At 38.8% G+C, this 27,463-nt stretch overlaps 1 protein-coding gene across 1 annotated transcript in view; it reads left to right on the top strand.

The window, feature by feature from the left end:
* The window catches only part of apc (APC regulator of WNT signaling pathway), a 143,534-nt gene that overhangs the window by 92,541 nt on the left and 23,530 nt on the right, over positions 1 to 27,463 (top strand). The window contains 5 exon segments of the mRNA XM_007897403.2: positions 1,582 to 1,672; positions 13,087 to 13,288; positions 20,312 to 20,420; positions 23,431 to 23,544; positions 24,069 to 24,152. Of these exon segments, the coding sequence (XP_007895594.2) occupies positions 1,582 to 1,672; positions 13,087 to 13,288; positions 20,312 to 20,420; positions 23,431 to 23,544; positions 24,069 to 24,152 (600 nt within the window).

The following is a 27,463-nucleotide window of genomic DNA, read 5'->3' as shown; positions in this document are numbered from 1 at the left end:
AGAAAATGTTTGAGGGGTTACTTACATGAAGAAACAAGGTTGCTGCCATTTTCTGGTCTTTTACCCCGTTCTCAATTGGTAATTACAAAGCCAAACCTGCTGTTAGGAGTAAGAATGCTGAATTAGCAGAACTGAGCAATCCACAAGCACTGTTGCCTGCTTTAGCTTTAAATTTAGTGCTGTCTTTATTTCTAGCAGTGGCATAAGATGTGGCTGTTTTTTTATTTAAAAAAACACTTTAATTTGAGGTTTTCCATTTAATAAGTTTGGATCTTTGATCCATTTCGCTTGCATATGTGTATCAAAAAGAGAAGTTTACATAAGGTTTGTACTGGCAGGTCATTCCATTAAAATAAATATTCACTTAATAATCTAGTTATTTTCATTTCTGTAAACTTACTTAAAATGCAAATTGCTGAAAGTATATAGGGGTTATGGAAGATTTTGCATCATTTTAACTAGTAGACAGAGAACAACAAGATTACATTTGTATAGCTCCTTTCACGTTGGGAGGACGTCCCAAGGTGCTGGACAGTGTAGAGCATTTCAGAGTCCAAGGTGATCAAGAATCTCAAAAGAAATTTGGGACACGAATGGGAACAGCACTAGACTATACTGCAGTCTGGTCCATCAATGATCGACTTTTTTTCCAGATGTGGTTCACAAATATGATGTCAGGAATTCCTATGCTGTAACTATTTCATTAGCTTCACAAATTTCATGGTTTCTCACTCATTGTCATTCAAAAGCAATTTGAGTTCTTTCATATACTGTAGTTCTAAAATAAAGTACAGGATTGCCTGCATTGTTGTAATGAAAAGTCTTGTCATAACTACGTTATAAGCCTTGATGTTGAATTGACTAGGAATGTAAGTCAATACTGCAGGAAGCATGTTAGCACCAGCCAGTTTGTGCAGGGCGTGTTGAACAGTCAGGGGGAAGCTGAGACATTGCGCCTGTGCTCTGGATTTGTTGGCTGATGCTTTCCTGTGGGAGGAGGAACGATACCAGTATAAAGCGTTTTTGGCATTTACCAAGGTGACTCTGAAAATGTTGTATAATTGCAGCTTTATTTAACCAATGTACTGGGAAGATAATGGACCAGGACAGCTCCTCCTCTTTAGGCTTGCATGTTGTTAATCTGTGTAAATCAATGCTAATGTAGTGCCTCTGTCAGCTGGGTGTGCCTTTTGTGGAAGATCTGTTACTTGTAGGGGGCACCTTGTGGAATAGAAATGTTTTAAAATACAATTGAGCATTTCTACTGTAGAACTAAGGAGTGCTAGCCACGTAGGCACATATTAGATTTGTATGCAAAGAGCACCAGATATGTAGTGAAGGAGGACAGATCATTGTTAAAGTGCTGGGCTATTGCAGATGTGCGAATAGTTAGGCCACATCTAACTTTCTTTGCCTTTCATTTGAAATGGCGTATGAAACAGGTCAGGACCAAATATTTCTGATGCTCTCAGCGGTGTTGTTTTCAGTTATCAGCTGCTGGGTGGTGTGCAGCGTGTCTCTTGTACAACGTGTTTCAGTATGATTCTAGCCTTTCTGATTATGCTTCACTTCGTGCTGCAGGAGGTCCTGAAGCAGCTGCAGGGTAGCATTGAGGACGAGGCTCTGGCTTTGGCTTCTGCTGGACAGATTGATCTGCTGGAACGGCTGAAAGGTAAGTCTTGCAGTACCCACTTACAGTAATTAACATTACGCCCATGTCTTCTGTTCGTCAATGACTAAAGGCTGGTGTTTCAGTTTCTGACTAAATCCCTACTGATGTTTCTAGGTTTATTCTTGAAACAAATTAGCTGTGTGATTACTGAGCAATCATAAATTCTCAGTCTTACTTTCTATATCCAGACTAAATTCCCTATTGCATTTGCATAGTTTTAGTTTTTCAGTCCTGCTTTAGTCAGTACATTTGGTAGTATACTTGAATAGCAAACGTGAAGTTTTTTTGTATTGTACAGTTTTCTGTTGAAAGTTCTTTCCTTCGAATGTTCTGGGATAAACTGCACATTAATAAAACTGCAGAAGCTTGAAGTAACTTGGGGAAGAATATTGTGCAATGAAACCCTAAAGGATAGCTAGCAAACAGTGATATACGCTGCCCTGATTAAAATAAAGGCCTCTTAAATCCAAATTGCTGTTGAATTTTTTCCTATCGTAGTTATTCCTTGTGTTTGCATTTTGCACCATATTCTGTGTATTTTTAACAATGGTAGAGCTGGCTGCGAAGATCAATTTGGCACGTTGAATAACAAAATTTGTGCTGTGAGTGAAATTCTTGAAACCAGCGATGGCCAACTTTTATGGTCAGCCAACAAAATACATTTTCTTGATTGAACATTTCTTGATTTATATGATAAATCAAAATATTCAATCAAGAAAAAATTGAAAGCACACTACTGATCGAACGTGGACTTACCTAGACTCATCCAAATGTTTTGGGGGTGGGGGGCACTTCTTGACAGCCCTAAAGGACGTAGGTTGGTACCAGTGCTTTGTTTAACCTTTGTGTAACTGCAAACATGATTTTAGCTGCAAATGTAGATAACCCATGATCTCTCATTATAGGTCTTACCACTGTCTTTAAATTTAAGATGGTGTGGAATGTTTTGAACAATTTAGTCATAATTTGGATTTCCCCTCAAGAATAGAAAACTGTCTTCCAAATTAAAGCTGAATTTAAACATTTCTATAATACTGGACAATTGTAAATTTTAAAACTGCAGCAATGAGACAATTATCTGTACTGTTTGGGACTGACCTGATTGTGGATTAACAAACCGTGCGTACAATTGGTCAAATATAAACTGTCTGCAATGCTGAGTAAAACAATTCTATCAGGATTTATGGTCAGGAATAATATGTTTTTTTTAATCATTTTCTTTCTTTCTCTTTCCTCTCCAACATTGAATCTTTGTAACTTTCAACCTGTTTCTGTCTCTCTTCCTCTTTCTCTTTTTCTCTCTAATTCTCTCTCTCTCTCTAACTCTAATGATAGATTGTAGTAATACTCCTTGAATTTGGGAAAGGGGCTTTCACATCGGGAGGACAGGATTTACTGTGAAATGGAGTGACTGTGTATTTGATTGTTTTACTCCCATGCATAAAGAGATCTGCATGATTACAAGGTTACTGGGCCCATTTACTTTTGCATGCTTGCATTTTTTGCTTGAATCTCACTGTCCCATGTCTATTTCCACATTGGTTTCTACATATTCTAGATAATTATTTTGGGAGGACAAGTTTGCAGGGCTATGGGGAGGGGACGGGTGAGTGGGATTGATTTGGATAGCTCTTTTCAAAGAGCTGACACGAATGGCCTCCTTCTGTGCTGTATAATTCTATGATTCTATGTTGTCAGGGTAAAAACAACCACCATTATAATGTCTGAATAAAATGGACCAATATAGTAAGGTTCTTTGTCAAGGTTATTAGAAGAGAAACATGAGTCACAGAGATCAGCATTCTCTTTCATCTCTGTAGATGATGGACCAGTCATCCTGACTCTTTGGCAGCGTTTCTTCCACTCAGTGCCTATTCCACTCAGTGACTCCATTTTATTGTGGAGTCCTGTAGCTCAGTGGTTAGAGCACTTGCCTCGCAAGCGAGAGACCTGGGTTCCATTCCCAGCAGGGCGAAATGTTGGGCAAGTTTCTTTACTCCACACTCCTCTATTTACTTAGTAGTAAGTAGGAATCCGGTTGTTAGTCGATTGGCGGATCGCCTTTCCAGGGATAATATTCTCTAAAAAAGGTAATAGTTCGGTCACTCAGTCCACGATTGTTTGTGGGACGCTGCTGTGCGCAGTTAGCTGCCGCGTTTCTCCCACAAAATATACAGTTGATTCACTTTGCAGTACATTCTGTGAAGCACTTTGAGACGTCGGGAAGACATGAAGAGCGCTATTTCAAATACAAGGGTTATTATTATTAACCCAAAGCCCAAATTAGTTGAATGGACCTAGGTACACAAGCATTGGAAAACGTAACAGTATTTTGTAATACTGTAGCTGTTTAATCTCCTACTAATGCATACGTTGTGGTCCCCAACCTGCACCTAAACTCTTTGGAATTGGCTAACAACGCAACTTATACTTTATATAGTTCCTTTCCCATAGTTAAACAGTTCAAAGCACTTATCAGAGATAGATTTGCAGCCCCAAATAGGGTAGGAAGAAGAGAGCAGAAGAAACAGTCAGAATCAGAAAGGTTTTGAAAGTGGATGAGGAGGGTGCAAGGCAGAGGAATTTAGAGAGAGTTCCAAAGATAGGGGAGGCAAAGTGGCTGACGGCTTGCCCACTACTGGTAGGACAGAGGGTGCAGGGGGCATGGAGGCCAGCAAGAAGGCATAAGGAGGTTTGGTGGAAAAGGATGTGGCAGCCAGAGGCTTGTGCAACTGAGCATAATGGAACAGGTGCCTGTCGGAGAAGAGGGAAGCCATCGAGCTGCCCAGAAGAGATTCAGGGTGTGGACAGGAGGAACGTTGTTGAAGTAATAAGAATGGAGAGAGGACATAGTAGGTAGTTAACAGTGGGGTAGTTACAGATTTAAGAGGCAGCTTTGGAAAAAAAAGATGAGACTGAATAATTCCTATACTAGGGGGAAATAGATAGAAAAAGATAAGTATAATTCCTATGATACTGGGGAGAATAACACTGGCTGCTTCACTGGTGCAGATGGAAAGATCAGTGGACTATATCCAGCATTTCCATCCAGGAATGGCCAGCAAAGAATTTTCTAAGCCCATCCAGTCAGCTGGTTTGTAGTGCCAAATACATTCTCTCATTAACTATGTAATTAACTATGTAAAGTTTTTTTTGTAAGACTAAAATGACACAACAGTCAAAATCCAGAGATAAGTGAACACAGTTTTAGGTTTGTAAGCGGAGGTGATGAATAGTTTTTGAGATCGACTCAGTCAACATGCTGATTAAGGCTAAAGATAGGTTGATTAACTGGCTCTTCGAGATAGCAAAGGTTGTTGATTATTACGTGCCAGAGAAGTGGAGCCACTGTTCACAATGACATTTGATAGAATGTTATCTCAATTGGGAGAGGGATAGAGCAGCTGCATTTACTCACCAAAATGAAAGATTTTAAACTACAATGGTTGAAATTGGGCATTCAAGGGAGCTCAAAGATTTTGAACGTGGAATATGAATTATTGGACTTTACTTGTACATTGCCAATAACGTCAGTCAGGTGAAGCAGAAAGAATAGAGATTGATGGTTCGGAACATAGGGTCCCCTGTGGGAAGCCTAACTAAATTGTCCAATTCAGGGTCAGGGTTCGTTCTTTGTTTGGGCTTTCTGACTGCTTGTAAATTTGTTAATGGTGAGATGGGTTTCCTTTGAATTGTATGCAGTTTAGGAGGCACAATTCAATAGCTTCTGTTTGGTCATATTTATACCCAATGTTTGCAAAATGTAAGGATTATTATTAAAACGAAAATGAGAGAAAATTCATAGAGAAAAACATGGATTAAAACTGAAAATATAGTGTACAGTGTTTATTTACAAGTCATTTTGTTTGGTCAGCTGGGTACCTGATGCATATGGAAATTCGTCACGATTCTAACCAACTAAACACAGTTAATAAGCAAGGGCTAGCAAGAGCCAAGGCTTCTGGACCCCAGAGTTTGCATTGGGGTAATGCTGGAGTTTAACTAGCTAATTCCACAAAAATTGCCATTGAAAGCGCTGTCTGTAGAGGTTTCCCACCACTTGTTTAGCTGGAACTATTCTATACATTAGGGCTTTGGCCTGAAAGGTTCACCGGAGGTGAGTGGAAAAATCCCTGTCCCTATTGTGACCTTGCTATTCTTGAAGAAAGACAAGAATAGTCTTGTCATTCGCCTCTTCTCAGTGCCGTCCCGTCAGGCCAGCGCAGGGAAAAGTTGTTGTCCTCCCAACCCCAAGTTTCGATAAAAATCAAGAACTGGGGTCCTCTGTTGAGCGGGGCAGAACCGCATTTCCAATTTGGGGGCACCAATCGTGTTCCACTGTTCCACTGTTCAAGGCGACTGAGTGAGTGCAGCGCCTAAGATTTCCAGGTGAGTCCAGCAGCACAATAACGTCTGCAAACAGAAAAAGCAGATTCTGTCAGGAATATCTGGAATATAGACACCAATTCTTCCCCCCCTTGAAGCCATCTAATATATCATTGTTGAATATATTGAATAAGGTGGGTGATATTGGGCCTTGCCTTACCCCCTCCGCTTTTTCAAGATGGATAGGCTCGGGGATCTACTGTGAACCCTTACATGGATCTTGGAACTGGAATATAAATTCTCGATACAATCCAAAACTTGACGCATTTAGTCCCATAGCTTCCATTTTCTTTATGAAGGCTTTATTAGGCACTAAGTCCAAGTCCTTCAGAAATTGTTGAATGCAATGTAGGTGGGTTCCCCTGATCCTCGTGATATTTTCATACAGATTCCCAACCTTCCAAAGAGGGAAGAGGCTAGGAGAACAATTGTGAGTGAGTATACTAATTGGAAATAAGAGCTTTATGACAGAAGTGGATACAGTGAATATTTAGAGTGTGAATGACTGAGTATGAAAGAGGAAAGAATGAGTGTGAATGTAAGGAAAGATGGGAAAGACCAAGTAAAGATGAAACTGTGTGCAAGAGATTGAGAGAGAAAAGACTCAGAAGGAAAGATTAATCAGAGAGAGACCTGAAGAGTGAACCAGAAAGGCATTGTGACAGGTACCCAGAGAACAAGCCCATTAGTAACCAGGTTTGAGACAGAGGCAGGAAATGACCAAGAGAAAGACCAAAGAGACATAGAGACAAACCGGACAGGCATTCAATCACAAACATAAATTACACTTGTGCAGGCAGAACTTTGTTCCTGGCAGTAGATGGAAAACTCACATGCAGCCACATGAATGCACTTATAAAAGAATGAGGTTGCCAATATTCCTAGAAAATGATCCTCACATGAGTCTTCAGCTTTCAGAAGAAAGGATAAGGGGGAAAACCACTTGTCTCTCCTCCTCCCCCTCCCCGAACACCAAACTGCTGCTTTCATATGGTGGATGATTTTAAAAACCAGATCAAAATGCCATGGTCATGAGAATAATTTTAAAAATATCAAATATAAAATCTTGTTATTTATTCTGAGAGTTGAGACGATACCAAAAATGACAGAAAATAGAAGCTGGAGTGATTTAAGAAAGTTATCTGAAGCATGAGAGTAAATTATCCTCATTACATTTTTAAATGCATCATAGTTTTGGTAAAATGAAAGCCGTGGTCCTGAGGGCCACAGTCAGCACTGAAATTACATTGAAGACTGAGACATTGTGATGTCACCGGTACAGACTAATAACTGGTGTTTAACATGGGGTATAATACATATATTACAGTTATAATAAATAACTGGGAGCTGATATATAAGACTATGATTTTATTGAGGGGTTCATTGATGGAAACACCAAGAGTGAAGTTTCCTGAATCCCCAGGTGAAAGTCTTGAAATTGCTCCAGGACACCTATTGTTTTTGGGAATATATGCTCTGAAATTCATGAAGGTACTTTTTAATCCATTTTGGTTTTAGCCTTTGGTTGCAGATCCTGACGGTTGATGTTTATGTGGCAGTGTGATTCCAATAGAAGAGTTAACACATGTATTGATCACTACATTTATTGAGGGATAAGTAGTTGGAAAATTATAACTAATTATTTTACTATTCTGAAGCAGAATTATAAGAAAACAAATAAAGTGTCCCATCCCAAGATGGACATTAGGGAGGAGAGTTTACATTAATGGTCCATGCTACCAAGCTGTTGTCAGTGAGAGGAAGTATAATTAGGTTTGTGATTGAGTCACAAGCCTGTCTCCTGTTTGTCTCCATGTCTCTTTCTGTCTTTCTCTCAATCATTTCCTGCCTCTGTCTCCCTCTTTGTCTCAATCCTGGATACTTTGGGTTTGGTTTTTACGTGTGTGTCTGTTCTCTCTGTGTGTGTGCCTGCCTCACACTTTCCTTCTGCTTTCCTCTGATTCTCTCCTGTTAATCTTTCGTCAGTTTCTTTTTTCTCTATTTCTTGCATGCTGTTTCATGCTTACTTGCAGTTTCCTATTTTTGCCTTCATTCATACTCACTCTTTCCTCTTTCACACTCAGTAATTCACACTTTGGATGTTCCCTTTATCTACTTTGTGAGTAACACTCGTTCTCTCCTGTCCTATAATTCTTACATCCTACAATCGCATTCACTCACAATTGTTCTCTTCACAATTCCCTCTGACTTAAGACAATTTCCCTCTACTTCTTTTACCTTGTATACTGTCTAATTCACTATCATTCTTCCCTCTCACTGATTTCTCAAAAGCACTCCTCGCTGGTGTCTCGACCACCATCAAAAAAGGTCTAGCTCATTCAAAGCTCTGCTGCCTACATCCTTACCCATACCAAATTCTGCACATTGTGAGGGTGTGGAGGCATTTGAGGATTAGATCAAGGATTTTAATGTCAGTTTACAAGGGAATAGTGAGCCAGAGAAGCCTGGTAAGAATGGAGAGAGATGATGAGCTTGTGGAGCCTGGCGTGGAAAAGACATGGTCTGTGGAATTCTGGACAATCTGGAAGAATGAACTAGTAAGGCATACATACACTTTTGGAGGGTGTTGAAAAAATCAAACTTGAATGGATAAGAATTTCACACACTGAGTTCAGCCATTGGTGTGGGGCTTTCAGCCATTTTGCCCTGCTCCCTGGAACGCTAAATCTTTCCTTTCATCACTCTCTACTCTCAAAACCTTTCTAAAAACCTAGTTTTGTGCCCTTGGTCAGTTCCCACCCTACTTTGGCAGTGACTCTGAAGCATGTTGTGGCATTTTCCTGTTTGGCGAGGGCTATATAACTGAATGTTGTTGTCCGCTTGATAAAATACAGGCCTTTTATTTGAAATCATAAGTATCCTTTGAATAAGATCCCAAGTGTCCTTTGATATTGTACTAAGCACATCATGAATGTACGAAGGACAACAGAAGGACTGTTCCACTAATTGGTTGTAATCCTCTATTTTTGTAAATCAGGCTTTCGGTTTATTTAATGCCCTATTTATAGTGATATTTATCTGCAAAAGTAGAAGGGATTTATGCTTAATGTTCTTAATTTCATTGACTGGTACTCTCAATAGTTCACCCATGTCATTGCAACATATTTTTAAATCTATGTATATAATATATACATTATATTAAATATATATGTATATATATTATAAATGTATATATATTAAAATCACCTCTTTGTATTTCCTGGCTGCAGGCAGAGTTGTAGTCCAACACACAAACCAGCACTTTACCACTATACAGCTGTGGTGTAATTTCTTTACCTGTGCAAATTTTAGCTAGAGACCATTGTCATTAATATTTAAACAAGTGGTGGCCACCTTGTAGCCCATGGGGCTGTCTAGAAGCACCTCCTGAACATTCACACTAGTCTAGGTAGGTCAAGAGTGTGTTTTCGGTTTTTCCTTGATTGAATATGGCATCAATCAAGAAATATTCAATCAAGAAAAAAAATTGTTGGCCAGCCATAAAAGTCATATCCCAGCATAGTATCAACTTTTGAAACAAACATAGATTTATAAATGAAATGTGTAACATGTGACTTATAATTTGTGCGTTGTATGAAAACAGCAGCAAAAGAGTAAAATGTTGACACTGGAATGAATTTGGGTTTTCTGAATTTTTCTCTTGTCAGTAAAGCAATATGAATGCTCAAGAAGGGATATTGATTATGTAGAACAGGCTGGTCCAACCTATTGGCTGCTGAGGGCCAGATGCTGGATTTGAGAAATTCCATGGGCAGCATAAGCAATATTTTATCCTGATCAGCCACTCTTGTGCCTGAGCCCCCAGTGACCGTGTCCTGATTAGCTTGGGAACTGTATTTACTAATCGGGCAATGGAGTTGAAAACGGTTCACAATCTGAATGAAATCGTCCCCCAGGCCAGATGGCATCCGTGGGCTGCCAGTTAAACCATCTTGACTCAGAATATCTAGTGCATTTGTGCACTACTGAATGCCCCAAATATCCTAGAAATAACAAAATAGCATAGATTTATGCTATAAATCAAGAAATATTCAATCAAGAAATATTTATTTTATTGGCCATAAAGGTTAGCCAACACTGATCCAGTGCATAGGACTTAGAATATCCATATCTGCCATTTCTAGGTTTGTATATCACGATTTAGAAATTGAGTAAATGCTACCAATACTCCCTGTCCCATAAAAATATGCCTGGACACCAACCTCAGGATATAAACCTGTAGCAATGTAATATTTCCATTTTCTACATTGATGGTCTTGACATTTCATGTGTTGGCAATGTACCTGCTGAAAATAATGTGTGTGTGTGTATATATATATATATAATACAGTCAATTTGCTTTACAGTGTATTCTGTGAAGCGCTTTTAAGATGTCTCAAATTCGTGATAGGGTGCTTCTGATGTTATTTCTATCAGATTAAGTGCAGTGCAGATAACGCTCCTTGTAGTTAACGGTCTACAGTGCAGTCAATATTGCAAAAAGAAAGCTGAAGAAAGTTTCTCATTAGAGGTTGCTGTTCTCTAATGAATGAATAATGAATAATGCTGTTCATTGCATTATTTATTTTGATTCTATCATTGTCTATCTTGGCTGTATTCCTTTATTAGTTCATCTATTTAGATCATGCAGTGGGTCAGTGTACAATATTGGGAACAGAAAAATTGCATAAGGGGATTGTAACATTTAAGGAATGAGTTCAGAAGCTGAGCTTATGAAAATACGATTTTAATTAGGGACATATCTACTGTCGGAATTGTTAAGTGTTTGTTAGGAATTATTTTAATTCATTGTTTTTATAGCTAACAAGCAGGTTGTTGGAACTGTATATGGTCATTTTGGTCAACAAACTTTGTTAGTGAATTATATTCCATGTACGATATCGAGCTCCGGTTTATTGAGCTGTACTCTGTATTGTGAGAGAGCAGCTGATATTCAAAATACAGATTTAAGAGGTGCTTTTTGTTGGTTGATCTGTTGTGTGGTGATTATAATACAAGATTATTTTCCTCTTTGATGGTAAAATTATTGATAGTTATAGGTAGTTGCGTTGCAGGGTATTCAATAATGCTATGTTGTTAATAAAATAAGATTCCACCAAACTTCTTGCACTAGTGATATACTGACTCCCAAACAAATTGGTTTAATAAGGTTTTCTGGAAAGACTGCCCACTAAATTAAAAGGTGACATAGGAATTTCAGACTTGGTTTAAATTAACCTGAAGTAAAAGCCACCCTTTCTGGATTATCTGTCAGCCTTTCTATCCTTCTCCACCACCTTTCCTCTCAGCTCCACCTTCACAGTTCTGTCGTTTCCTGGTATCATTCTTACCTATCTTCATTTCTCCACTTCTCCTGCCTCCGCAACATCACGTGCAACATTCTCAGGACTCTATCCTCGGTTCTCTATTCTTTAATATCTACATGCTCCCATTTGGCGATGTTATCTGCAGGCATTGGGTTAACTTACAAATTTATGCAGATGACAACCAGCTCCATCTCTCAGCCTCCACCCACAATTCCAAGACCACTTTTGTTCTGACCAAATGCCTATCAGACATAAAGTGCTGGTTGAGAGCTAACTTTCTCCATACAGAGGCTCTTTTGCTTGATTCCCCTCAGCGCCTTCTCTATTTAGGACTATTCTCTATTTAATCTAGAGGACGCTCAGCAGGTCGGGCAGCATCTATGGAGAAAGGAAAGTGGGTCAACGTTTCGTGTCCACGACCCTTCGTCAGAACATTTTGAGCCTACGACCCGTTCTGACGAAGGGTCATGGACTCGAAACATTGACTCGCTTTCCTTTCTCCATAGAAGCTGCCTGACCTGCTGAGTGTTCCCAGCGACTTCTGTTTTTGTTTCAGATTTCCAGCATCTGCAGTATTTTGTACAGCATTAATCTACATGGGTGCGCACTCTACCTTACGGAGCAAATCCGGAACTTCAATGTCTTGTTCAACTCTCATCTGTCCTTTAAAACACGCATTTATGCTCTTTAACTATTCAGATTTTGCCATCTCCACAACGTTGCCTGCTCCTGCTACTACCTCTCTCTCAGGCCGCTGAGATCCTTATCCTTTTATAATGTCCAGGCTAGAATACGCAAACTCTCTGCTCATCAGATATCCCAACTGCTTCCTCCACGAGCTGCAGACCATACAGAACTCTACAGTTTATGTCATCTCCTGCTTCAAGCTCCGAGAGCCTATCACCCCATCCTCGCCCGGCTCCACTGGCTCCCCATTCACCAGAGGATTGTGTTCAACATCCTCATTCTCCCTCCACTCCATCTCCATCTTGCCCCTTCCCTCGCCTCCTTCAACGCCAGTCTCAAGACCTTTCTCTTTGACCTTACTTTCATTCAACTTTTCTCTATCCCACCCTCAATCCAATCCCCAGCTTGGGTGCAAATCCTCAATTTTGGGACGTCCAAAATGACTGTCCCAAAATGCAATTTGGGGATGCAATTGTAAATGCAATTTGTTGTTGTGGCTAAATCATTTCCATTATTGGGGTCAGCACTCTGAGATGCTATGCTGTGTAAAGCGCGTTATATAAATGTTGTTTTTGTTAACAGCGCTGCAGGTAAACTGTAGTGGATTGATTTACTGACATACATTATATGTGTTATATTAAAACAATCTGATATATTGTTGCTCACAACATCAGGTGACTGTTTATAAATCAAATAATAAATTCCCTCACTCACATCCAGAGATGAGAAGACGAAGAAACATAAGTATAGTGTAGTTTGTTTATCCAGAATAATTTCCTACCGGTGATGAGCAATATACAAAATGGATAGATACACTAGATTTGATTCACTGGTGCAAAACATTACTACGGCCTTGAGACTTTCTGAATTATTGTTTTTCACATTCTTTCCATAAGTCCACGTTGATGTATCATTCTTGAATTTTTTAAAAAGTATGTCATTTTACATTTTAAAAAAATGCAAATTTAATTTTACAAATGGTGACTATTAAAATATATGTTGCTTAACTTTCAGAATTGAACTTGGACAGTGCGAATTCTCCTGCAATAAAATTAAGGACTAAGATGTCACTGCACTCATATGGAAGCCGAGAGGGATCCGTGTCTGGTCGTTCAGGAGAATGTAGCCCTGTTCCAGGGAGTTCAGTTCCAAGAAGAGGTTTTGTCAATGGAGGCCGAGAAGGCACTGGCTATTTAGAAGAGCTGGAAAAAGAGAGGTAAATCTTATTTTTTACAATCCTTCTGTTATTGCAAGAAAATGTATTTGCTATTAACTCTTAGACTGCTGGCATGTCCTGGGACATGTCAATGTTTCTGGCCTGACTTGCTAAGTTTTCAGATCATTCACTACTGCAGAAATATTCATATTATAGTTGCAGAATAACTGTCAGAAATAGCTTTTTTGATGTTGTAATAAGCCCCATTTAAATGCTTAATACTTAATTTTGTTTAAGAATTGTAAACTCTGGGTACCATGTTTCAATTGCCTCCATTTACTTTGTTTATTTTATCCAAGTAATATAATCTCCTTTTTCCATGACATTAAAAATACCAGTTATTTGCCCTTCCCATGTTACATTTTAGAAGTGGAATCAACCCTGGAAAAACTAGCTTCTGGAACAAAATTGTCTGTAAATGCTGCTGTTTCAGCCAAAGTGCTACAAATGTAAAGATCAGCATGGTCACATGATAGATGTGACAAGGTTAGTTTTGACATTTTGAGGAGTCAGGCGTGTTTATGCAGGATGAATTATATTGTATAACATCAATTCTAGCACAGTATGAAATAGGGCATAAATAATTCAACTGTGCACACTTGGAAGGGTCTCCTGGTAAAAATTTCCAGTTAATTATAATAATAAACAGTTTTGAGTTTATATAGTATACTTTTAATAAATTATGCAATAATAATAATTGAATTTGATATAGCGCCTTTTCACATCTTGGAGACTTCTCAAATCACAGAATATTCTCTAAAGTGAATTGACTGTATATTTTGTGGGCAAAATGATGATTGTACTTTGCGGTATTCATTGTGGCCTAGAATGTCAGTTGTGTCATCTGTCTGCCATCCATCAAGTGAAGGCTCAAACCCACGCATGCCGGATGTCAAATGATCAACAAGTGACTATCCCTCTCTCTGGCGGTCTCGGTAGTCCAGTTCAGTTCCTGAGTAGTCTGGGTCCGTAGTATTCCAGGCCAGTGCTGACGACAGCCTAACTCATCGGCAGGACCTGGAAGGGCAGACCAGTCACTAGGGGCAGGGAATCATCCCACTCAGCTCTGATTAACCCAGCAATGGCAAACTATGTGGTTTTAGCTGGTTAGACTCCAGCAGTACCAATGCACACTCTAGGGTCCCCAAGCCTTGGCTTTTGCTAAGCTGTGCCTGATACTTTCTGAAATTAGGTAAGCAGGGAGAGAATGTGCATTCCATTCCAGCAAATCATCTCTGGAATTTCCCCGTATAGGTGGGGATGCATGGAACTCTGTTTGGTTTGGATACTCTTAAACATGGTTATGGATTTCCGCATGTGTCAGACACCCAACTGACTGAAAAAAATCAGTTGTGTCAGTTAATCAGCAGAAACTGGATTTCAACTACCAATATCTTTCAGTTGTAACGTTGCCCAGAGATGAATCTTTGATTCTTTGTCTGAACTGGATTAAATTTGCATGCAAAACCAAAGGACAGTATGATAGTGATACCAACTCTTTGTTAATATCTTTTCTCCTAACTTATCCTGTAGCTCATTGGTTAGAGCACTCGCCTCGCAAGCGAGAGACCTGGGTTTGATTCCTGGTGGGGCGAAATGTTGGGCAAGTTTCTTTACTCCACACGCCTCTGTTTACCTAGCAGTAAGTAGGAAACCTACTGTGCTACCTAGTTGTTAGTCGATTGGTGGATCGTTTTTCCGGGATAATAATTCCTTCAAAAAAAAATAATGAATTGGTCACTAAATCCATGATTGTAGGATACTGCTATGCGCAATTGGCTGCCGTGTTTTGTCCACAAAATATAGAGTCAATTCACTTTAGAGTATATTCTGTGATGCGCTTTGAGACATCCCGAAGATGTGATAAGGTGCTATATCAAATGCAAGGGTTATTATTATTTCCAGTACCATTCCTCCTTGATTTGGAGATGAACATGGTTATGGATCCTGCCTTAACCACCTCAACCATTCCACATCCAAGGAATTGTGGGAAAAAATCTTCCTATTCTCTCCCTTTGGTACCTTGCTAACTATCTTAAAATGGTGGCCTTTTGTCATTGACTGGAAGGATAGCTATGGAAAAGACTGCTGCATGAACATTCATATCCTCAGTCATCATGAGAGGCAACTGCGTAACAGAGAGAAACGTGAAACAACAGGAGAAACAAAAGTGGTTAAATGTCGATGCAAATGACGTGATCAGTGTCCTGTGGCTTGACATCACGAGCAGCCTTAATGTAGGTACTGATCAGCTATACAAGAACAAGCATCTTGATGCTCTGTGATGCAAAGATATCAATGAAGGGCTTGTTTCCGAAAGTACTGTAGCTCCTTTGATGAAATATTTCCAAAGTTAAAAGGGGCTCACATCTTGTGCTTTAAATGAATGTGATCATGTGTTTACTGTACATCACTCTAATTGGTGTTGAAACTGATCCGTTTCAGTCACGTTTGTAGATCTATTATGTCTAGAATTTCTTTCCTATTTAGTACACACACCACTTTCACATTCTCTTTTCCTTCATGTTTTGTTTCCATAATTTCACAAACGTCTTATATTGAATGTGTACAGCTCACTAACCTTAGAAGTAGACATAGTTACAGCAATGCAGTAAGATGTTTTTCTTCTGAAACATGTTTCAAAGTAAACCCAACACTGACCTGAGATTAAGAGGTTTTTCTGCCCCCCTCTTGGATGAGGGGAGTGGTGGAAAGGACTGATCAGAGAAAGTTAAATGTTTGTTCGATCTGCACAGTGAAAAGGCTTTGTTTAAGCCTTCTACATGGCTGTGATCTGAAGCACTATGCATATATTTACATCAAATTATTGCCTCATCTTGACAACTGAAGGTAGTAAAACACTTTGCTTCATATTGGCCTAAGAACCCTCAAACTAAAGTTCTTCAGTTTCACTGCCAATTCTTGTACTGCTTTGATATGTAACTAAGGAAAGGTGGTAAATTATCTACCAAGGGCAAGTCTTGCTCATTCCTTGAAAGAATTGCTGCTGCTTTACATCACTCTTAGTCTACCTATATTACCTTCCTGATGTACTATGGTTTAGAACTGCTTTATTGTTTGTCAGACACACAGGCCAAAATAATACTGGAGCTTGGGGGTCTTGATCTCTCTGGCTCCAGGGAATAGCTCATAATAAGATTTTATGTGAATGGAGTTAGGAAACATCATCTGATAACCTATATAAGAAAGTATGATTTTCTTAAAAGAACAGAGTTTTGATTAGTTCCCCCCACCCCCCAACGCGCACGCGCGCACACACGCGCACGCATACAGTCATGTAGACATCAATGCCTCAAAACTTTCTGGAAGAAGTTACTGGATATTGGAATTCAATCTCTGTAGCTCAGGGTCACTGAGGCCATTTGGAGCATTGCTTCCCTGACTGAAAGCAGCTAACTCAGCACATACCAGGAATCAAACCAGCAACTTTCTGTCAATATTAGTTTAGTGCTGCGTTGGTTGAGCTTTTAAAGAATAAGAACTACATAGCCTGAGATAGGTAATGTAACATTAGGTACTTGAGGCATTTTGTTCATTTGAAACAAATTGAATTGGGCACCATTTACTGCTTCATCTAACAAATTCAAGGTTATTTCAGCACTGATTTCTGCAAGGATTTTTGTACTGATCAGATCTTTGGCTATATCAGTGCAACACCATGCACATGGTTTGCCCCGAGCTCTGTTGAGAGGATGGTGCTGCATAAAGAATCAGCCATGTGTATAGGAAATAATTTGTTTCCACATTCCTGATTTTCAAAGGGTGCATGGCAGTATTCGTTTTCTTTTTAAAAGAAAAAATCTTTTAAACACTCACTCCATCCAGAGGCTACAGATGAAGTAAAATGTGACAGTTAAGCCGCTGAAGGACTGTCTCAGTAAGAGCTATTTTATGTTCACAGTTGTTCGCACACCATTTTGAAGTGTTGCTTCACAACACTAAGCAGCTATAATTTTTGCCATGTGTCATGGAAACATTTAATTACCAATGAAAAACAACAATTTAAAAATGTGATAAGTACTGTTCTGAAGCACAATTTTGATAGGATTTTATAATGCAGAGCATGCAGATACCAGCATTAAAAGGTTTTTTTTGTTCTCTTCTGCCTAAGTAGTAGCTCTACTTGCTTTTGCTTTTTAGGTCATTACACATGAAAGTCTCATTCCACTCAGTTCCACCCTTGCTGAGTGCTGGGATAGAGTTTGGATCAGACGCTCTGGCTAAAATTAGATTTTGTTTAAATGTGGATATTTTTCCAGCTTTCATTGGTTGCAACACTGATTTCTCATTCGTGCTTTATAAACATAATGTAATAAAAATGTCCTATGGTTAATATGTAGGACCAGAACAACAAGCTACACAAAGGCTTCAAACCCGTGAGCTTTAATTTCAGTTTCATTAGTAATATCTTGACCCAATAAATCATAGCTCTGGAAATGTAAAATTTACTGAAATACATTTGAAGGGCTATGCTTGTTTCTAAAATTTTAATTCATTTTTTGAAGGTGGTAAGTGGTAACTCCCATTGCAATGGAGATTTTTGATCCAATCCATTCCAATGAACAGTAAAACTATTTTCAAAATGTTTGCTTTACTTACCCAGACGGCCGCTAAATGTTTCCTACCTATAAATTTTGTGTATGTGTGTGTTGGGGGTGGGGAGGTGCGCAGTGGAGACGGGGGGAGAGAGAGAGTTGTGACCAGAATCCCACAGGAAGAGGGAGAACATTTGTGTTACCAAGTAAACCTGGGAGCATTTAGAGATGACTGGGAGGTTGTCTTCATTGGGGTGCAATGCTGCAATTGCGAAGAGTATTATCTACTTGTTCCCATGACATGATTAAAAAAAGATTGTTTCTCCCGGTGACTTGGCCAACAATCCTGTGTCAATCATATGATGGCTGTTCTGAGACCTTGATGGTGCAATAGCTTCTGATAGCCCATAAAAACAGTTACTGCACCTGACAAAAATTATATGTGAAGTGGCAATGTGGCAAGATGCTAGAAAATACAAGTATTGTTTTGTTTTCTCTTTCCTATCTGAGGAAAAAAACTAGCACAATAAAAAAAATTGTGGCAAATGGATTTTGGCCATTTGTACTTGAAATGTCAATGTTTCACTGCTGGTTGACATTGACTTCCAATTCTAGCACTTATAATTTCTTTGTAAGACCAGTAATTTTTAAAATAAAAATATTCTTCTTTCCGGTAAGTATCCTTAAAATACATTAATATCCTCTTAAACTTCAACAGTTTGAAAGCAGAGCAGGCACAGCTGAGACAACAGCTTTAAAGCCTAGATATTGGTTCAAAGATATGGAGATTGGATAGAGCCAAAACAGGAGCTGGGAAGAGAATAGAGATTGTACTGAGAGGAAGCAAAAAGCAGGAAGCAGGAGCCATGAGTCAGTTAATTTCATTAGGACTATTGAACCACCTTGAGAGACAAATCAGTACAGTACTGTGTTTCAATATGATTGATGTTTGAGAGTGATGCCATGAATATATTGTGTACTGCTTTCTTTGGAGATTAATGTGTAATTAGGTGTTAGCTGTTTTCGTGCTTTGTGGCAATATTACACACAATGGTTTAGCATAACCATATAAGGGAAAGGAAGCATTCTGAATTAATGGTCTCCGTTGATGTAAAAACCTTTCTTGCATGATCCATTGTAGCAGTTTCTTCCAAACCAGGCTCCCACTGGTGTTAGTATTACTAAGGCTTACTATAAAGAGTAATAAAAAAGAAAATTGGGGAACAGAATCCAAAGAGACAAATCATATTCCTTTGTAATTTTTTTAAATTGCCATTCTAATTCTGAGACAATAAGAAGCTAAATTTAATGCCCTATCTGTCTTGGTCTTGCTCTTCATACCATTTCTTAAAAAAATACAAACCAGTTTTACTGGAATCGATATTGCTTTCATTTCTGTAAAAAAAATCCCTATGAAATGGGTAATACATAACAGCCCACGTAAATTGATTAGGTTTTATCCATATGTGTAGTTTTATTCATGTGTACAATTTTAAATATTGTATTGATAGCCCTCCTCATCCACCTGTCTTGCAGAACACATGCACACATACACACAAACATTCACACACATTGGCCAGTTCATCAACAGTTCTATGCTTTGTGCCATTGCTCATGGCAATTAAACGCAAATATATGGGTACTGTATGGTTTGACAAACTTGACCTTGCTGGGTGACTAGGAACAGAAATAGACTTATAGAATGTATTCATTACTGCTTGTGGGCAAAACAGATTTTCCGAGAACCTATCAATACCCCAAGAATTGGTTCATAAAGCTATAGCGAATGTCATTTGAACAGTTACTTACAGGAGATAGAGATCTAGATAACTGTATTGTCTGGGGCGAATCAGCCAGAAGTGGTGTGTGCAGTTTTGTTGCTAGAATTGTTTGCAGTGATTAATTTGGGTGACACAACACCCCATTAAATTTGGGTGACACAACACCCCATTAGTGATTTCATGTATCTATCTTAAACTGGCCATCCATACTTTTCGTACATCCTCATCAGGAATATAGGTGTCTTAATGAAATAACTGGCTTTCAACGTAGACAATGCAAAGGGTTGTTTGTATATAATGATTCACAGCTACTTGTGGCCAACTGTCTCACTCCCTGGGAAATAACTAGCTAAATGGTTAGTGGGATGTGTTCATCACTGTTGTGCAGTATTGGCTGTATATTTACTGGTACAGAATTTTCAAAGGACTGTCTTTATTTAACTCAATGTAGGAACTCCAGCTAAACGTGCTCCTCCCATAGTATATATTACAGGAACAGCCTGAGACAAAAGGATATGGGTTTCCAGTGAAAGAAAGCAGAGAAGTAAAAGTATATTTTCATCATATTTTCTTCATTATCCAAAATAAGCTTTCAGCTGAAAAGTGCTAATGCTAACATTTGGGTCCCCTTGAACTGTATTGCCACTGAACAAACTACATTCTAATTCAGATGTATTCTTTGTCAGGTCTTTGTTACTGGCTGAGATTGAAAAGGAAGAGAAGGAAAAGGATTGGTACTATGCACAACTTCAGAATCTCACTAAGCGGATCGATAATCTCCCTCTTATAGAAAATGTAAGTTCCATTTGATTTATGCGGATATAGCATAGAGGTAATCAAACAGATGCTAGCATGTAATTTAAAAATGTCATTTCCTGAATTTCATTAACCAAGTAAGCTTGGATTTTACACTAATTATTTTATCAGATTGTTATAAAGTGTGTGTTTAACTTTTTCAGCTAATTTAAATTCAGACCAAGTACATTGGCAGAAATTTAAACATTGTTTTAGATTCCGGATAGAGTATTTCATAGAATCATAGAATCGTACAGCACAAAAAGAGGCCATTCAGCCCATCGAGTCTGTGCCGGATCTATGAAAAGAGCAATGTAATGTCAATCCCACTCCCAAGCCCTTTCCCCCCAACCCTGCAAACCCGTCCTCCTCAAATACCCATCCACCGCGTTTTTAAAAGTTGTTATCGAATCGGCCTCCACCACCCTTTCAGGCAATGCGTTCCAGATTCGAACAACCCGCTGCGTGAAAAAAATTCTTCTCACCTCTCCTCTGCTTCTTTTAGAAACTATCTTAAATCTGTGACCTCAAGTCAACAACACACCCACCAGTGGAAACAGTTTTTCCCTTTCTAACCTATCAAATCCCCTCATGATTTTGAAGACCTCTATTAGGTCTCCTCGTAACCTTCTCTGCTCCAATGACAATAATCCAAGCCTCTCTAGCCTTTCCTCATAATCAAGGTCCCTCAGTCCTGGTACCATCCTCGTAAATCTCCTCTGCACCCTTTCCAATACCTTAACATCCTTCCTACAGTGTGGTGCCCAGAACTGGGCACAGTATTCTAACTGAGGCCTAACCAGTGTTTTATATCGGTTAATCATAACCTCCTGACTTGTACTCTGTGCCCCTATTTATAAAGCCTAGAATTCCACTTGTTCTTTTTACGGCCTTATCTACCTGTCCTGCCACCTTCAAGTTTTCATTTACCTGCACCCCAGGTCTCTCTGTTCTTTTACCCCCCTTAAGATTGTATTACCAGCCTGTATTGCCTCCCCTCATTCTTTCTTTCAAAATGCATTACCTCGCATTTCTCCACATTGAAACTCATCTGCCATGTGTCTGCCCATTTTACCATTCTGTCTATGTCTTCCTGCAGTTAACTCCTATCCTTCTCACTGTTTACCACCCTACCTAATTTGGTGTCATCTGCAAACTGGGAAATGGTACTTGCTATACCCAAGTCCAGATCATTTATATATATATATTAAGAACAGTGGTCCCAATACCGATCCCTGGGGGACACCACTGTACACTTACCTCCAGTCAGAAAAGCAACCTTTCACCACAACTCTGTGCTTTCTGTCTCCCAGCCACTTCTGGATCCAAGCTGCCACTGTCCCTTTTATACCATGGGCTTCTATTTTTCTTACAAGTCTTTTATGTGGCACTTCGTCAAATTCCTTTTGAAAGTCGATATAAACTACATCGACTGCACTACCTTCATCCACCCTCTCCGTTACCTCATCGAAAAATTCTATCAGATTTGTTAGACAAGATTTGCCTTTAACAAATCTGTGCTGCCTGTCCCTAATTAACCCATATTTTTCTAAGTGAAGATTTATTCTGTTCCGGATTATAGTCTCCAGGAGTTTCCCCACTCCTGATGTTAGGCTGACTGGCCTGTAGTTCCCAGGTTTGTCCTTCTGCCCCTTTTTGTACAGGGGAGTAATCATAATCAGTTGATTATGATTGTCGGGTTCTTACCATTAAAAAATAACTATTGTGACCCAAATTCAAACATAGAATATAGAATGCTGAGGTGAACTTCCACACATGGATTTGCATTTGTATATATTTTTAAAAAAGTCTAGCTTTTTTTTAAGATACCAAAAATCCCCCCTGCTTGAAATAATATGAGTGACCTCTTTAGCAGGAAGTAAGCATTGCGTGATGCAGTTTTTCATACCAGGATGTCATCGTTTGGAATGGTTAAACATGGGCATCGGTTCTAGCAAACGATCATGATGTTGTTTGCATAAATATGTACAATTGAATACATTTAACTGAGTATTTCTCATTAATCAGTAAGTGCATTTCATAAGTTTGAGAACCTCTTCCAATGCTTCTGATGCACATGAATTGTATATTTTACTCAAATGAGAGAACAGTTGAAATGTAGCTTCCTATAACTTAGTCAACTCTTGAAATTCTAGGCTGTTGGGTGCAGGACCACAACTAGCAATATTTCACGAGTGAAAATTAAATAGCGGTATAGAAATGTAAGACTTCATTGGACTGTGCAAAAATTGCTCACTCTGATAGAATAAGATGTGATTGTAACTTAAATCATTAACCACCATGAGCTTTCTCCCATAATATTTAAATTCTAGTGTATGGGGATTAGCACTGCAGTGGGTGGAAAGTTTGAAAATGTTAGACGTCTGTGGGTATTTTGTGTTGTATCTATGTATTCCCTATACCCAGCTAAAGTATGGTTGTTTCCATTGTACCTGGCATCAAAAATGACTGGAACATGTCTACAGAGGGATTTTGCTAGCAGTAGCTTTATGGTTGTTTCGATTGAGAGCAACGTTTTTGTGGCCTTTTTTGGCTGAGTGAAGTACACTATTTCAAATAAAAATATTTGGCCATAAAAAAATATTTAAATGTAAAAAAAATGGATTCTATGTAACTAAAGTTTTTAAACTGTTTGTTTTTAAGGTTCCACACAATTCCCAAAGCTATCTCACTTGAACAACTAATGTTCTATAATTTTATTAATGGCATGGATGATTCAAGTGTTTGATATTTGAATTCTTTAATTGTATACTTTTTATTTCTGGTTGCCCAATGAATATATTTCCCCTCTAAATGTGAAGACTTTTATAAAATTGCATTTTCTTCCCTGACTTGCCTTTGCATTTTTTTTCTCTCTCTATTTAATTATTGAAATCTGGGTTCTGTATCTATTGGGATTAATATACTGTAATTGTTCGATACCTAAAGTTCCTTTGTAAGCCTCCAGAGGAGCAAACAGTAATTACATTGATTGGCCATCTTTGGACAGTTTTCTCTGCAGACAGACATGACTAGAAGACAGTTAGAGTACGAAGCACGACAGATTCGATCTGCAATGGAAGAGCAACTGGGAACCTGTCAAGACATGGAGAAACGAGCTCAGGTATCATTGCAATTGTACAAATTCTATGAACGTCGAGATGACGTCATATGGAATAATTAAAAGCTTGTACAGTGAAATCCGTTTTTTGCCAAACTATTTCTGTGGTTTTGTATCAATAAAGATAGGACGTCCAAAGATGGGAATGAGCCCTGACTATCCAACAATAACTTCCATTTATACAGCATCCTTCATTTAAACTAATGTCTTTGAGCATTTTACAGAGACTGTGCCAGAAACTGAGTGCGGTAGGGGGAGTGAGGGAGATGACATGGTCAAAGTGGTAGGTTTTTCGATAGGGTGAGAGGGAGGGAGTTCTAGAATCAGTATTGGATGCAAATTGGATTTCTGCCCTAATTGGATCTTTTCTAGGTAGTAACACATCAGTCCTATAACAGTAATAACATTTTGCATTCAGTTAAAGCATCCATGTTTGAGTCAAAACTGTATAAATTGCATTCATCCAGCATTTTAAGAACCTGGACCCCAAGTTCCATTTTACCTGACTCAAATTCATCCCACTGCAGATGAGGGTGATACGAATTCAGCAAATCGAAAAGGACATGCTTCGTTTACGACAGCACTTGCAGTCCCAGACAACGGAATCCGAGGTCAGTGCCTTTTATCCTTTGTTAGTTTGCTTTGAAATAATGTTTTTTTTGGAAGTGTGTGGCTGATTTGTTTAGTTAGACTCAGAGCATCTCACATTTCATTCCATGAATAAGAATTGATGCTGATTCATTTAGAAAATATTGATCCTGCTTCTTTTTTAAAAAAAAAACAATTCTCTCTTAAATTATTGATGATGATAAAGCAACTGAAAATTGACCAGATGAAAACTTTGTTTATGTGTAGGTACAATTTCCCTTCCTCAAGATAAAAACAGACAATGCTGTATGCAGTCAAAATACTGACTGCTGTATTTGAGAATGTGACACAAAATGTACAATGTGATTTTTATGAAGCGCATCCAAAAAAACAATGTAAATCTGCTTTGAACCACAAAATTGCACTAAAGCACTTTTGGATCATTAACTTCTTTTTCCAGATTGAACCCTCCAAATTGTGGATGAGTTCACTGATCCAGCACTGTCTGATTACAAGGAATGTTGATTATATTTATTGGTAGCTCTTTCAGATGATTTGGGGCTTTGAAGTGGCTGTGAATAAAAACGTCATTGTGAAATAAATCTGTGTAACATAATGAATTCACAAATTCATAATACTGTGCTCAGCTATGCAGGGCAGAAGATAGACTGGCATGATCAATGCCTCCTGTATAAACACAATTAAATTTTTTGCTTCCAATTATATATCGGAATAACTTGTTCAGTGACTTTGGTGGAACAACTATTTTTACATTTTGATGGTGGCAATAGAAATTCTGGAGTTTCTGCATGTTTAACTATTTGATATTTAATACTGCAGTGGGGGGAGTGCATTTTTTGATAATGGGTCGTATCAACAAAATAGTTGCATAGTTCATCTGTAGAGCAATCAGAGTTATAGAGTTGTGGTTTCAAATATCCATCACAAATCCAGAATAATTAAACACCATAGAATCTTTAAAGAAACATTTGATCTTCCCTTTGGTTACTATTTTGAGTACATTTGTAATGATGGGTGTACTCTTGATTTGTGAAGGACTGGTAATGTGCGCGTTCTAATCTGAAGGTTAAATCTATTTTTGCTAGGCTTTGATCATAAACTGCTTGGTGAGCACTATAACATTCTAAACTCGGCCTTTTGAAATGGAGACGAGATAAGTATTAAGCCCTCATGCTTAATTGTTTAGTGTGGAGTTTTAGGATGATCTAATATTGAAAATGACCATTCAAGGCATGTTCTGTGGAAATGGATGTTCTCTGTTCAGTCCTAAGATTTGATTACATTCTCAAACTGGACAGGTAATGAGGGGAGCTACTTTCTGCCCATTTTTTGGCAGATGTATTCATGCCCCTACTTGGTAATGGAGCTGGAGCCCAATTTGGCATTGTTGTCCATTATTTCGTCCATAAAATATACAAACAATTCACTTTACAGTGTATTCTGTGACGCGCTTTGAGACTTGATAAAGCGCTATATCAAATATAAGGATCATTATTATTTGAAGCTAGGTTTCTGGACATTCATCACGTCGGGTGCATATATTTAAAAGATGAACCAGATGAGAGAGAGTCTCGGTGTTGAATAAGGATAGACTGGCAGCTTGCGTGGTAACTGCATTTATGCTGCGAGCCTGGTTTCTATAACAACAACAAGATTACATTTGTTTAGCGCTTTCACATTGGGAGGACGTCCCAAGGCGCTGGACAGAGAACAACATTTCAGAGCCAAGCTGGGATTGAGTGGGGAAGGGAGGGGAGGGGAAGGGGGGTGGCCGCTGTCATGGTAGAAGCGGAGGGTCTTGAGGCGGGACTTGAAGGAGGCTAAGGAGGGGTCGAGGCGGAGTGATTGGGGGATAGAATTCCAGAGGTTGGGGGCAGAGTGGCTGAAGGCTCTCCCGCCAATGGTGGAGTGGGTGAGTCGGGGGACGTGGAGCAGCCGGAGCCGGCTGAGAGGAGGGAACGGGTGGGTTGGTATAAAACCATTTTTGACACTTTGAGCCTGCAAATGACAAAACCCTGCATTTGTTTTGTGCTGTAGTTGACTAAATCTGACATCAAGTAAATTTCTATTGGCTTTGTGCAGTAATATGGAATAAAAGGAACAAGTAGGTAACTACTATATTTTGGTAACTGTTTCAATAATAATATTTATTTATTAATAATAATCTATAATAGCTTATATTGTGCTTTTCATGCAAAGTTTCCAAAATGCTTGACAAATCTAATAGTGAGCATTGACCAGGGAAAGGGAATTTTAAACCATGTTGACCAAAGGCAAGGTCAAAGAGATTTTTTTTAAGCTTTATTTTAGAATAGTGTGACTACCTCTGGGAATGTCAGATTCCAGCACATTTCTAAAATCAATTTGCAAATGCAATTTTTCTGCTAGCCCATAAGCGACTGGTTTTCATTTTTCCCTTTTATCAAATGTTCTCCATATTTCTATAAATATAACTAGTTTGATGTATTCAGAGGGCTTCACGCCTGCTGCAGCTGCAAAATGACAAAAAAAATCCTTGGAGTTTCACCGAATTCTTGTATCTGTTACCTGAATAGGTTTGTTGACCTAGAGGTAGCTTGCTGCTTAAATTTGCAGAATTTCAGTTCCAGTGGGTAATTAATGCTTTTAATTTAGATATTCAAGACTGCTGGGCTTTTATTATACAGTTTTTTTTTGCTTTTAGGCAAGAGTGGTGCTTCTGATAACCCAACTATTCGCAGAAAAGACTTTTTAGGAATACACATTTTTAATGGCAGTGCTGTTCTAAATGTATGTGCTAAAAAGGATGACTGCTTCTGTCTACCCCGAGGCCATTTCGTTTTTATTTTATTACGAGCCATTCAGCGTGTAGTAGCTTATTGGCCCGAGATTCTCAGGATGTTTGTCATGTGACTGAATGCTCTCAGAGCTGCTTCATGCATTCTGCATCCATCCCTCAGACAGTTTTTTTTTCCTTCCTGTCATTTTAACTGCACAGCCAGGAAAGCATGGTGTCCTGTGATTTTATTGTTTTAAAAAATGCTGGAAATGTTAAATAAAAAAGACAGAAAGCTCTGGAAATGCACAGCAGAGTCAGCAAAACTGAAGGAGAAAACTAGGTTAATGTTCTATGTGTAACCTTCATTAGAAGATTCATCAGAAGGACGAGGTCTGTAGCTTTTTTGAACATATCCTTTGTCTCCGCAACGTGTAATGGACTGCTATATCTCAGTGGACATGCTGCACTTTCAGCATGTCATTGAGGGGATGTGCTTGCTGCTAATTATTGAGGCCAGAGGTTAAGGAGTAACAGCATCAAGCATAATTTCACTGC

Source organism: Callorhinchus milii, unplaced genomic scaffold (genome assembly GCF_018977255.1).
Source record: "Callorhinchus milii isolate IMCB2004 unplaced genomic scaffold, IMCB_Cmil_1.0 Scaffold1, whole genome shotgun sequence".
NCBI lineage: Eukaryota > Metazoa > Chordata > Chondrichthyes > Chimaeriformes > Callorhinchidae > Callorhinchus > Callorhinchus milii.
This window is presented reverse-complemented; position numbering and strand designations above follow the sequence as displayed.